Source organism: Vicugna pacos, chromosome 5 (genome assembly GCF_048564905.1).
Source record: "Vicugna pacos chromosome 5, VicPac4, whole genome shotgun sequence".
Taxonomy (NCBI): domain Eukaryota; kingdom Metazoa; phylum Chordata; class Mammalia; order Artiodactyla; family Camelidae; genus Vicugna; species Vicugna pacos.
Genome location: NC_132991.1, coordinates 50,565,347 through 50,578,757, shown reverse-complemented (window position 1 = coordinate 50,578,757; position 13,411 = coordinate 50,565,347). Strand labels below are relative to the sequence as shown.

The following is a 13,411-nucleotide window of genomic DNA, read 5'->3' as shown; positions in this document are numbered from 1 at the left end:
TAGTAGAAAATATATCTGATCCCTTCCACAGGCTTATGATTTACAAATAATTAGAGATGTACAGGAAGTCTGCAACAATTAAAAACATGGGTCTGGGTGTAATGTCTTTGTTTTTTTATGTAGACCTGAGTTCCATAGTATGTAAAGTGGTTCATTGTCATGATTATCAAACTCACAGAATCTCCATTTCCCAAAATGAGCTGAAGGTATTAGATGCTAAAATGATTACTTATAGCCACTATCACATGGTATATACTTAAGTTTCAACTTTTGAAGTACTTACCTTCTAAAGGAGGTGTTGGCATTCATTTACTTCCGTCAGTCATTCATTCATCACTTATATCCCACTTCCTCCTAAAAGCCACTTGAAGCGTTTTCTCTGGTCTGAGAAATAATGCTGCTTAACTTGTTCCAAAGTAAGCCTCTAACAGTCCTCTCTGGCCTAGACTCTGCTTCATGCCACTCGGGGAAGCAGGAGCCAGAGTGGAGGGGAAAAGAGGGAAGAGTGATCTACTTTACGTTGGGAAAGAACACTTAACTGGGAGTCAGAAGACCATCTCTGGACTCGTTTCTTCCATCATAAGAAAGTCACTTGACTCCACTTTTCCTCACTATAAAACGAGGGGTGATAATGCCTTCCTAGTCTATATCATTATATCCTGAAAATTTGAGTTCATTATGTTTATGGAGAATTGAGGATATGACTGAATATTTAGGAAATTTCTGGAATTTAGTGAAAGCCTATGAAAAAATTATAACAATATGACATATCACCATCCTATTTTTAATAATTTAAAGTGCCCCTGAGTATTGAATGAGATCATATTTATGAAAGGATCCTTAAGCAGCACAGCTCTATTCTGGTAAATAAGATTAATATTTGTATTACTGTTTCTATCCCTTTGAGCTCATCTTCCTAACCAAATACCTTAAATAAACCAATTTAGAGTTATTACTGGGGCTGGCTTTGTGCATTAGAGCAATCCTGATTAGGGTAGGTACTAAGGATATATAAATGACTAAGACTTGGTTCTTGAGTTTAAGAAATTTACAGTCAGTTTAAAGTCATACCTGGCACTAAGCATATGCTCAATTTTTGTCAGTTGAATGAGATAATAGAAGGGCATACCTGAAGATCAGAACCACCTGGCCTGAAAGCAGTGAAGTGGGGCTATAATAACTGAATTTTAAGCAGGGCTAGGGAGAGTGTATTTTGAGTGGAGGTTGGGAATAACCACAACCGGTTTGGTTGGATTCCTCCCCCCACACACAGACTTTACCTTCAGTAATAGACTTTAGACTTCAATAATAATTTAGACTTTAAAGGCCATGTGTAAAGATATTTTGAACCCAAAAGCTGTGTACCTATGACACATTGTCATTGTCTTCTAAGACATAAAGTTGTTCTGTTATACTTTTAAAATACTGATGACTTCCAAACATAGAACTTTCATTCTCATGTTATTTCTTAATCAAACTGACATTAGTTAAAATGGCAATTTTAAAAAATATCTTAAACTCTAAGTAGTTTGAATTATCCTTCATGTATTGATAAGGGAAATCTATTCTAAAAATTCTTTGAACTTTTGACTGTGACAGATCTCTTTACCCTGCTTCCTTCTTTTTTTTTTTTTCTGAATTTAAATTGCCAATCACCTGAGGAAAAACCTATTCAGCCTGTGCTCTGAGCAGTGAAATCTAACTATAAATTTGATGCTTACTCAAAAAAGATTAGTAGTTTTAACTGTATAGCACAGGGAATGATATTCAATATCTTCTAATAACCTATAATGGAAAAGAATCTGAAAAAGAATATATATATATATATATATATATATATATATATATATATGTATATGTACAATTGAATCACTTTGCTGTATACCCAAAACTAACACAACATTGTAAATCAACTATACTTCAGTTAAAAAAAAAAAGACTAGTAGTTTTATACTGTATCCCAAAATATTATATGAACCTTAAGGATATGTACGTATGTATGAAAACAATTTTTTCTCAGAATAAAAATACCAGCCTAAATACTAAATAAAACTTTAAAAATTACACAAGCCAAGATACTCATAGCTCCATAGCTATTAGGAACAGCAGAGAAATGTATCAATCTTTAGACTTCTGTGAGGGAAAAAAGGTTTAAAACAGATACATTTTAAATTAGTCCCTTCATAAAAGAACTTTCTGGAAAGAGCTATAGCACAGAGCTCATCACTCCTTGTGCAATCAGGCCCTGCATTGTCTTCAGAGACAGAGCTGCTGCCCCACAGGCCTGGCCCCTTTGATGGATGAGTAGCTACTGAAGAAGCATTGTGACACCCAGATGTGGAGTTCTTTGAAGCTGCACTTCTGGGGAACTATCATTTGTGTTACAGAGCAAGAGTAATATCAGAATTTCCTGGGAATCGCTCATCACAGGAAATTATCAGCAATTCATAGACTTTCCTTTTTGCATTTGCTTCAGCCTCAAGGGCAATCACAAAAGATGATAGTCTACATTTCAGCTTTCATATTCCTGAAATATTCTTCTCTGCCGAGAGCATGATTGATTTCCAGAGGCCAGCTTTTAACCCCAGCTTCAGGAGGCCAGTCGGACTGCACTGGTTCAATAACTGCCAACAATTGTTGTGATACTGTTCTGTTGTGAGACACAAATTTGGTGATTCCTGACTAATTATACCAATGTTTTTAAATAAAGTGACATAGCTTCTCACGCTGTTAGATATAGGTATGTGTCCCATTGTGGTAGACGTTCTAGAGGTTGGGGTAGACAGAAGAGTGAACAAAAATTTTCAGATGGGTCGTGAACATTTTGAGGCTGGCATCCTGAGAGACTGAATTTCAGAATGGAAAACAGAATAATTCAGAAATGTTTCTGAAAAATCTTCATAGGGAGTAGATAGGCTATAAATACAAAAGAGTTTTGCTTCACTACATGAAAACTTGTCATGAATGTTACTGAGGGGTTTTTTGTTTTGTGACAACTTGCTGTGTGATTTGTGTAGGTTTTTCTCTATCGCTTGGTTAGGAAATCTTGATACCAGAACCATGGTCAAAATGTAAGCAAACTGGACACGTTTTTACCTTGATGATTTCATCTGCCGTATTCACTTTTCTCTTCCATATGTTGCTCTACTCAGAACATACAGGTATAGAAAGAGCTTTGTGTATATTTGAAATAAATTTGGTGGATAAAATGGTTTTACCTAGAAGTGACTACATCGCCTTACAAATTCAGAAGAAAGAAAGGCAATTCAGTTTAAACTACTTTGGGTTTGAGCTATAGCCTCCTTGAAATCACATAAAAATAATTATAAATCAAATGAATAAACGTTAAATGTCAAGCTGGACCATCAACAAAACCTTACTCAATAAAGCAATTATCACCCCAGAGAGCAGAGGATGGCATTTTATTAAAGCTCTTTATTTTACTTTACAAGTATTTTGTATAATATAAATGCAGGGTTGAACTGAAAATTTTTTTTGCTGAGGAGAGTTAATATGTATACACGTATCTATCCATACAAAAAGGCCATAGCAAGATGAATATATAACATAAACTATTTTTGAGATCACCTGTCCACAAAACCACTTTTCTAATTAAAGTCATAAAATGTTAAGTGTGACACATAAGCCCACAAGGAGGACCAGTAGAATCAACATTGGTATATAGCCATGATGTCCTTGGATGGAAATGGGGCAGGAGGAGAGTGGAACAGACAAAATGCAAGAGGTCCAGTGAATGTTGAATTTCACATAAATAACAAATCATTTCTAGTATAAGAATATCTTATGCGAACTTTAGACACACACAGGTGCAAAAACTGGCAAAATCTGAGTAAGAATTGTGGATTGTACCAATGTAGTTTCCTGGTTTTGTTACAGTTACTAAGACATTACCATTAGGGGGAACTGGGTGAAGAGTACACAGGACTTCTTTATACTTCTTTATAAACTTACTGTGAATTTATAATGATTTCAAAATAAAACCATCATAAAAAAGAATATCCTATGCAATATTTGGCACATATCTCTATTTTTTTTAAAAGGTTTTTATTTGGAAATCTGGCAACCTATAGCAGATCTGGGCTCTGGTCTTAGCTAAAGAGGCTCGAGCAAGTTACTAAAATTCTTCAAATCTTTTCTCATTTTCAGGTAAAGAAATTGGACTGAAATCAGGCTGGTGAGCCTGGGGCCTGACCTATATATGCTTTAACCAGAACTGTTTTCATCGTTTTATTATATTGAATTTCCAGTTTGGATTCTGTCTGGGGGTAGGATAGGAGGGAAGTTTTTGAAGCTCAAACTAAAATCAATTAAAAACCAATTTGATAATGTAGATAATCTCTGACATTTTACCACTGTGTCATGAGAGCGTGGCCTGGAGAGTAAGAGCCTGAAATGTTCAGGGTCGGAGTGTTACAGATTTGCTGCCTTGCACTGAGCCTTGTCAGTCCTCAATTGTCAAGTTGCTTCTACAGACAAGAGTAAGGAATATGCTGTCCTCTGGTAGAGGAAAAACACTTCCTTTCCACTTTGCTTTGCAGAATTAAGAATACATCCAAACAGATCCAGGTTTCTAATTTTGCAATTCTTCCTGCCTGGTGGGGTTTTCATTTCATCGTAAGCCTTTTTAATTTGTGTCACAGACCTGTTTTGCCCCAGCATCAGGATATAACTGATTAGTTACCGAACAGCCTTTCAAACTTAGCTTTGACAGAATGGTTTTGAAAGGATGTCAGTTAATGCAGTTGGCTGTTCAGGAGGTGTATTGATTTTTAAATCAAGAAAGCTCATTATTTCTCTAGTCTCTTAGAAAGCCCTTGTAACATTTTTAGCCCATTTACCAGAAAATAAACAAACATATCACTACTTACTTAGAATAGGAGACTTAGCATCAATAATTTTTTTAAACTATATTCATAGGCATCAGCAAACAGTCTTTGGTTATTTGTATGCCTTTTTTTCCCTCCTAAAGAATAAAAAAATTTTATTTTTTTAAAAAAGATTTCTCAGACTATTTTCGAATTTTATGTTATGGAAATGTAATCCTGGAGACAAGTTTGAGAGGTTGTTTTCAAGTCAATATTTTAAAAAGAGCAACAGGAAAGGTCAAGAAGTAGGTGACTGTCTTCTCTCTCAGATATTAGCCTGTCCTTCTAAACTTCAGAATGGGTGTCTTTGTTCATTGTACTGTAGAATAATCACTTCTCATAACCTCTCTTCAAATGAATCTCTGTCTTATTTAGTATTTTGCACATCTATTGAAAAACTATTTCTCAGTCCATATCCCTGAAAAACTACTTTTCAGACCATATCCCATATTTTTCAGGTTTATTTCTTGTTTTATTTCACCCTAAAGAGACAAACTACTAAATAACATAGGTAACACCTGACTCATTTATTTCAGATTCTCTTGGTGAATCCAGCCCTTGTTCCCAATACTCTAAACAGTGTACTCTAACTACCTTTGTTGGTGTTTTTCTTTGGATGACATAGTTCCTTGTCAACTATGTACACCTGGGGCCTTTGTTCTTTTGAAATATGAATACACCTCATTGAGAAATATGAAATATAAATACTTCAAAGGTAGTAACTTTTCCACAGGAAAATAATATTAATAATATTTGTCATCATTTTTATTTCTTCCACTATGCCATTAAAAATCAGAGTAGAGCTAAACTGTTATTAATTCTCTAAAAGATTCCAGGTAGTTTTTCATTTTTCTTAAAATTTTGTAACCTCTCTCAGATTCTCTCAAAAGGGCGTTAACAATTTCATAGGAACTTTTTGCTACCTTGTATTTGACAGTTGTTACAGATCTTTCAAATGTGTATGCATGTATTGGCCAAAGATTATTCTAGTTATAGGAATAACAAATCTTGAAGATAAAATAAAAATGCTTTCAAGAACTTTCTTTGTGTCCTGATGGAAAAACACTTTTCTTTCCTAATGGCTTCCAATCGTATCTAAGCATTTGCTTGTTCGAGAATGGAAACGAACAAAGAAAACCAGTGGGATTCCTTAAGAGACATAATGACCTTAATGCCTTTTCCCTACACTGAAAGGAGCAGCTGCAGTTGAAGTTGAAGATGGTCTGGGCTCCCTTAATGCATCATCTTAACCAATTAGACCTTCCAAAATGCATTTTTTAACTTGAATATGGGTACATGTGCAATTGAATTTCAATTCTTAGGTTTACTCATCTAACGTTTGAATAGGAACATCAACACCCAACACATTGCTGGGTGTGTATATCCACGCAATGAGGTGTGAGTGAACCTTCAGTTGTCAGACCCATTGCCAATGTGAGTTGAAAGTCTTATTTGTTGAACTGAACTTTTTGAAATGCTCTTTGATGTGGTTTCTTAAATTACTCAGCGTCATAACTCCAGCTTTGCTGCATCACTCTTGATCCCTGGCAACATGGAAAGTCACCAGGCATGTGGGGCCAGCCAGGAAAACGGAACATTTTACATTTGCACTGACCATATGATTACGTACAAGGAGCTACTGTCAGAGTTAGACATTCGGCTTCAGTAAAGTACACAGGTCTAATCTTACGGGATCTCCTATTAACAAAATAACTACTGTCCGAAAAAGAATTTAAAAGGTATTCCTTCTACTTAGAACAATTTAAAAATTATCTGTCAAAGTGTTAAGCTGGTTTCCGACAAAAGAGAGAGATGGTGAAACCACCCATTCGTTTCCTTTTAGTTTTTTTGCTTGTACCATTTGGTGACTTTTTAAAGTTCCAAAAGTGTTAAAAATAAAAAATAATTTTCTTGTAATATCTTAGTGGAAAAATTACTAGAGCTTAGACAAAATAAGGACTTATTTAAAAAACAAAAAGAAGTAACTCATGGTCATTTTGTTACTCACTAAAAAGCAGCGGCGCCAACCACCCTGAAGACATGATGATAGTCCTCTGAGATCCAAGTGTTGTCTTGAGACTTGATAGTTGAAGAAAATCCTCTGTGGAGATCTCACAGATGGCTTTGAAAACTGAAGAGCTTGCCCTTTACAGTTTTTACCAGTTGTATGATTCTGAATTCTGTATCAGCTTCCCTAAATCATGGTATGGTTTTTACGTGTGAAAGTATCTCAGTCACAGTTGTCTCAAAACAATGAAGATGTTTTTAGGAATTATCCATTATAAAATAGTGTTTCTCTCCCATTCTGTTGTTGTTGTTGTTGTTTTATGGTACTTAAAACACTCTGAAAATACCTTATCTATAACTTTAGATATGCAAATTTCTTCCACTATCCAAAAGTAGACCATTCCCATGAAATCTTTCCTAAGTTAAAATGTTGTAAAATGAAGAAGCAACTGCCTTAGGACACACCTTGCTAACAGATACACAAATTCAGATACAGCATAGATACTCATGGACACACTTCAAAACTATGGTACCGCTTGATACAGAGATGCTGAGTGTAGTCCCTGGGGAAGGGGGCTGGTAGTATCACTGCCAGTGCTTGGGATGCAGGCTGCCTCCATAGAGGTTCCCTACAAAAGAAATGCTAAACGATATTTTTGCTTTTCACCCTTTGGCATAAATGCAAAACCCCTCTTTGGATTTCTTTCAGTTAGCGAAAACAGGTACAAATGTAGGTCTTTTTGCAAAACTGAGTAGCATAAATCAAACTTTCAAAAAAAGGGGGATGCCCGTATAGGTCTCCCCAAGTAGAATGTTATATTGTTGAAAGTTTGTTCTCCACTGTATATGTCCAGCTCCTAAAACAGTGTTTAATAGCCACTTAATAAATTATTGTTAAATGAATCAAGTTTCAAGAAAATACAGTGTTTGTGTAAATTGAAAATTATACATTTATGAAAGTGTGATGTGTTGGAAAGGAACAAAATTTCCCAAGGACAGAACTGTCTTAGCTGATATGAAACAATTAATCTCTAAAAAGGTTGCCTTTTTTTATTATCAGAGTACTCTAGAAAGAGGGCATTATTTTATGGTAGAAACACACATCTCAGTATTCTGTATATGTTTCTTTTTTATTGTTCCAAAAATACAATCAAGGTGGAATTTCTCAACAACAACAACAACAATAAAAACCTACTGGAAAATGCAGTTTAGTTTCCTTTCCAAACAGATCTTCAAAATAGATCACAAGGTGTTTTTTCCTTATTCTGGTAGTCAGTAGAATATATAAGTCTTATTTGATGAAATCAGATATTACTAATTGTCAAACAGCCTCAAAATACATAAAGCATTTCGATAACATAGAAGTAGTAGTAATATAATAGCTTTATTGGATCTGAGACTTAGATATAATGTGACCTAGTATTTTCTGAAGCGGGTGTTATTTTAGCCTTTATACCAATTCTGAATCACTGGTTAACTTTCTGGTGGAGTAAAGGTATCCCTGTGGTTCAAGGGCACAGCTGATTTTGTTTGCAAGTCACAGCCAATGTGTGGTTTTAGCAAAGAGCTAAATATGGCACTTGGTTGAACCGACAGTCTGTGGAGAGCGTGGCGTGCTATTTGTCTTCCTTTCAGTGACAATGATGGCATTCAGGTGGCCCCCGTCAGGATGCTTGGGGGAGGAGAAGCAGTGGCAATATGGCAAGTCTCAGCTTTTATACAGTCCAGATGCAAAAAATGCAGGTCTCACAGTAGCGTGCAATTCTACTGTAACAGTCCATGTGGTTTGTTTTTATAGAGACTTCTGACTTGAAATCCAAAACAGTACAGAGTTGTGTGGTTGAACTACCACTGCCAACAGTATGCAATTGTTTGTATTTCCTGATCTTTGAGAAAAGGAATTTGTTTTGCGATAGCAGTGTCTTGCTTTGTTTCTGTTCAAGTTTTCAAGGCTTTGAAACAAGTAAAACAGTATTATAAAGGCATGTGGCCAGAGTATTTAAATATAAAAGGCAAAACCTTTTTTGAAGTAACTTAAGAGAACTATTGCTCATCAGTGACGTAGCTGTCACTTTTAAAAGTGTCACTTCATGAATATTTGAAGTTCTAATGAGACCCCATTGTCTCATTCTTTTCCATAAATCAGATATTGAAGAAGGAAGGCATGAAAAAAATTCATTTTTTGTGCTACTGTAATTTGACAATGTTGCAGTTAAAAAATGGTTGCTTTGCCAAACTACCAGAAAGCCCTACGTCACAAGGATTTAGTGGCTGAGGTCTGTTTTGCAGTAAATCAAGGACAGGTGCAAATGATGACCATCACCTGCTATGTGTAATCTCTAAATATTCCTGGAACTTTCTCTTTTTTTTTTCTGTTTGTAAGCCCAACCGCTACAACAGGGAAAGAGAACAGGACAGCATCAATTTTTATTTATGATTTTCCTGAAGTAGCCCAAGAAGAAATGGGCTTATCCTAAGAAGGGTGTAAATCGGTCAGATAGTGAAAAACTGAGACTCACTTCTCCAGGAAACTTTTACTTTAGCACCAAGCAGACTGTGCTTGTAGCTTGACTGGGCAGCTGCCTTCTAGGCTGCAGAAATTCTAGGAACACTCATCCTTTTTTCCCAAATATCACACCCTACAGCTGCACCACACACAACACTCATCATCCCTGCTCGGTGGTCCGTTAGCAGGGGACAATGTGAGGAGAGACTCCTGCCTGAACTTGAATCCTGGCTTCAGACCCATGAACGTGAGGGTGACAAGTTATTAAACCTCTCAAAGCCTCTGATCCTCATTTGTTAAAAGGAGGATAATAATGATATCTGTCTCATGCGATGGTGGAGCCAACACTAGATAACCCCTTAGCGTAGTTCCTGGCACGTGGTAAGAGCCCCATAAATCTAGGCTGTGCTCATTAAGACGTGTATTATTTTTACACAGCCAGAAAAAGGAATTAAAGGGCAAATACCCTGGGAGGATAACACATTGACATGATCAGTGTTAAAGGGAGGATCCTGGATGCTTGAAGTGGGAGAAAATCAGAAAAGGGGGGAAAAGTCCAAAGTACAGATGGGTACACCAGAAACTGACACAACACTGTAAACTTACTATACTTCAATAAATAAATATATATATAGGTAGACACACACACACACACACATACATATATAAACAAAGTACAGGTAGGGCCAAGGGAATAGACCTTTATGTGCCTTCTCATGCCTCATTATTTTGCTTAATGGTCACTTCTCTCTCACTTTTTAACTTTACAATAATGTTCTTTCTTGTGTTTCACTCATCTGACCTCATCTAATCTGGGACAACATCTGAAATGTATGAGGCCTCCAGAAATGTTTGTTGGATGACTAATCTTTAAATTTTTAAAATCAAAAACCTGGTTTCTACTTCTGTTTGGGAGAAAAGCTAGTATCTCCTACTATTTTGTGTAAGTGGTTACCAAATGCTCTTTAGAACGTTGGTTAGAGTAGATCGCTAAGTTTAAGATGAAATGTCCCTATTTTAAAGGATAGGATGGGTACTCAGCCATTTAACCACATAGAAGAAAGCCCTGTATAATTCTTGAGCAGTATTTTTTGCTTTTTAATTGAGTGGTGCTTGGTTTTCTCCTATACCCAGTCCCACTTGATAGCTAGTGAAGTCATTGTAAGACTCTTACAAGAATACAATTCAAACTTCATCCTCTTGAAAGTTATTGAGATAGTTGGAATGTTTGTCATTTTATTTTCTTTGCCTAAAGTTCCATCTAGGAAAATTATCTCCAATGTAAGCATCATCTAGTACTAAGTCATTTGATCATGTAGCCCCCACCTTAAATTCTCTGCCCTCCCATAGCCTTCATCCTGCCTTTAGTGAGGTGCTACAGTGTGTGTCTTTTCCCTGTGGCTAGGTTTTATTTGCAACTACGTGTGTCTTTATATGATTGCTTACACTGTGCAGACGTAGATTACTTTTTGGTATATTCAGTGAAATTAATGATCTTTTTTAAAAGTTCACATAGATCTGTAGTTCCATAAACTTAGTGAATACACCAAAGATACCTGTTTGTTCTTATTTTTATACTGAAAAATTAGTAGATGGTGTGATAAGGCCAGCTTTATTAATTCCTTTTATAAGCACTGTAATATAATAGTTAATTTGTCTACAGCCTCCAATTATCTCCTCAAGTCCTGATAACAGCCACAACTCCATCTTTCATTTTTATTACCTACCAGTTAATTGCACTAATAGATTTTGCTTTTCATTTCTACGTGACTTTCATTAGAAAAAGTGGTGAGTGTTAACTCTTGGTACTTCCTAGTTAGTAAGCATTTGGGGGTTTTTAATCAGAGATGAGCAAAGAAATGGATTTTTTAAAATTTCATGTAAATGTGCTTGCAAGCCTCAAAATTCCAGATGACTACTTCTAACTTTTACTTTTTTAGAAAAGAAGAGGCTTATTTGGGACCAATAAATTCTGCCAGGTAAGGACTATTGGTAGCTAGAGCTATATGGTAGTTGTTTTTTTTTTTTTTTTTAAAAAAAGCTTTTCTTTAGTATTATTTACCAGTGAATCAGTCTTCTCAATCCACAGACAGCTTTCCTGTGCAATGTGAACCCACATAAGCTAATTTAATACAAGTAATTAATAAGCTATTTGTTTATTTAAAAGTGATACAAACATTTTAATAAAGATGTTTGAAAACACTTGTTCATTTTTAACAATCAAATGTCTATGAAATCCAACTGGAATCTTTAAAAATAAGAGTTGTATAATTATTGTACCTCCATTTATTTTCCTGAGTATTCTATGTATAAAATCATTGATATATATTTTCTATATATATAAACTGAATCATTTGCACTTATCACATTTGAGGATTTATGAGAATGTTTTTATTCATCCTGAAAATTGGTGATTGAATATGACTTGCCATTGATTTAGTTATGCACGTCTCATTACGATTAGACAGAACTGACTTGGCATTGGTAGATGAAAAAAATTTAAGTTAATATAAATTAACATCACAGTTACTATTTTTATTTAATTTTTAGAGTATTGTCGAAATGCTACCAGAAAAAATTCATGATTTTGCCACTTTGTACTTAAAAAAAAAGAGAAAGATCTGAAAACCTTTTCTATGTTATTGCTAAGTCTGGATCCCACTAAAATGACATAGGTATTTGTAGTTACTGCATCAGATAGCAAATACTGAAAACATCAGCTAGACAGTGTCTGTTTCAAGATATGAGATGAATTGGCAAGCAGAACATTCTTTCTTATTCCATTTAAAGTCGTCCTTCAACTAAATCATGTTCTCCCAAGTGACGTTTGAATAAAAAATACAATTATAGAATTCTATGATAAACAAAAGAAGACAAAAGAGATTTAGACAGAAAAAAAAAGTGAGTCTTTTCTTCAAATACCTATAATAAAATAAAGAATCAAGTGGAAAGTAGAGAAAAATCTATTCCAAGTGAGAAACATGGAGGATAAAATTTTCATACGATTAGTAGTAAATCATTCAAAGGCTGGAAAGGCAGCAAAATTAATGCAGGTGACAAGGAATGTGATAAAAGGACTATGTTCTATGAGGACAAGTAGGCTTATGTTTATAAAATAGAGAAGCCAATTCTGGTTAAGAATTTTTTTAAGGAACCTCCTAAGTTTGCTTTTCATGGAGCAGATGGCCGGGAACTCACCTGCCTTTTTATGGGGTTGGGGGGTTGTTGGCCAGAACTCACCTTTCAGGAAGAGAGTCGCTCAGCCTTGGGAATATAAATGTTATTTCCAGGCTGATGGGGTTCAAATATGAGATTTCGGTAGGATAAATTTGTGTCAAAAGTTATTTGAAAAATTATGTAGGAAGCTAACAATTTCAAAAACTTAAAGGAAATGTTTATATACAAGAGTTGTGTTGGAGCTCATGACAGATATCTTGATTTACTAAAAATTTGGAATTAGATTTTTTTAGATGTATCTTTCATCTGTATTTCTATATTGCAGTACAGGAACAGCTAGGATATATGTATTTATTTTAGATGATGAAAGCTTTAATTCTTAATGTTAAATTTTAATATATTTTTTGAAATGAGTAATAGGAAAAGACACGTTAAAACTATGATTTCATGAATATTATTTTTAAAAATACTTTTATTATTTTTGTTCTTAAAAAGTCGATTTTAATTTGATTTAGAGAAAAATATTAAGTGAATAATAATAGCACAATAGTATATGAATATGTCAAAAATAATGAAAGTGGCTTGCAGAAAATGTGTTTAGAAAATAATCATATAGTTTTATCCCATGTAGGTCACACATCACCAGATGTATTTTTTAGAGCCTGAGAACCGGAAATATCTCAATAAAATGCTCTTATTTTGTTAACTTCGCAAAACAGTGTAGTTTTTCCATCCTGCCAGTATAGTTAGGCTGTTTTATTTTTAAGTCTGTCCAATCTGATTTGCCATCTTCAGTAACAATCAGAAAGTACAGTTTCATGTTTTGCAAATGGAT

General features: G+C 34.9%; 1 protein-coding gene across 11 annotated transcripts in view; it reads left to right on the top strand.

Annotated features, from left to right (window-relative positions):
- Positions 1-13,411, top strand: part of ZNF385B (zinc finger protein 385B) — a 367,671-nt gene that overhangs the window by 293,080 nt on the left and 61,180 nt on the right. For 8 of the 11 annotated variants that reach the window (XM_072961238.1, XM_072961240.1, XM_072961241.1 and 5 more), the window contains one exon: positions 11,340-11,378. The exons of the other annotated variants lie outside the window; for them this stretch is intronic. In XM_072961238.1, coding sequence (XP_072817339.1) covers positions 11,340-11,378 — 39 coding nt within the window. The remainder of the gene's footprint in view (positions 1-11,339; positions 11,379-13,411) is intronic. 11 annotated transcript variants of the gene reach the window in all.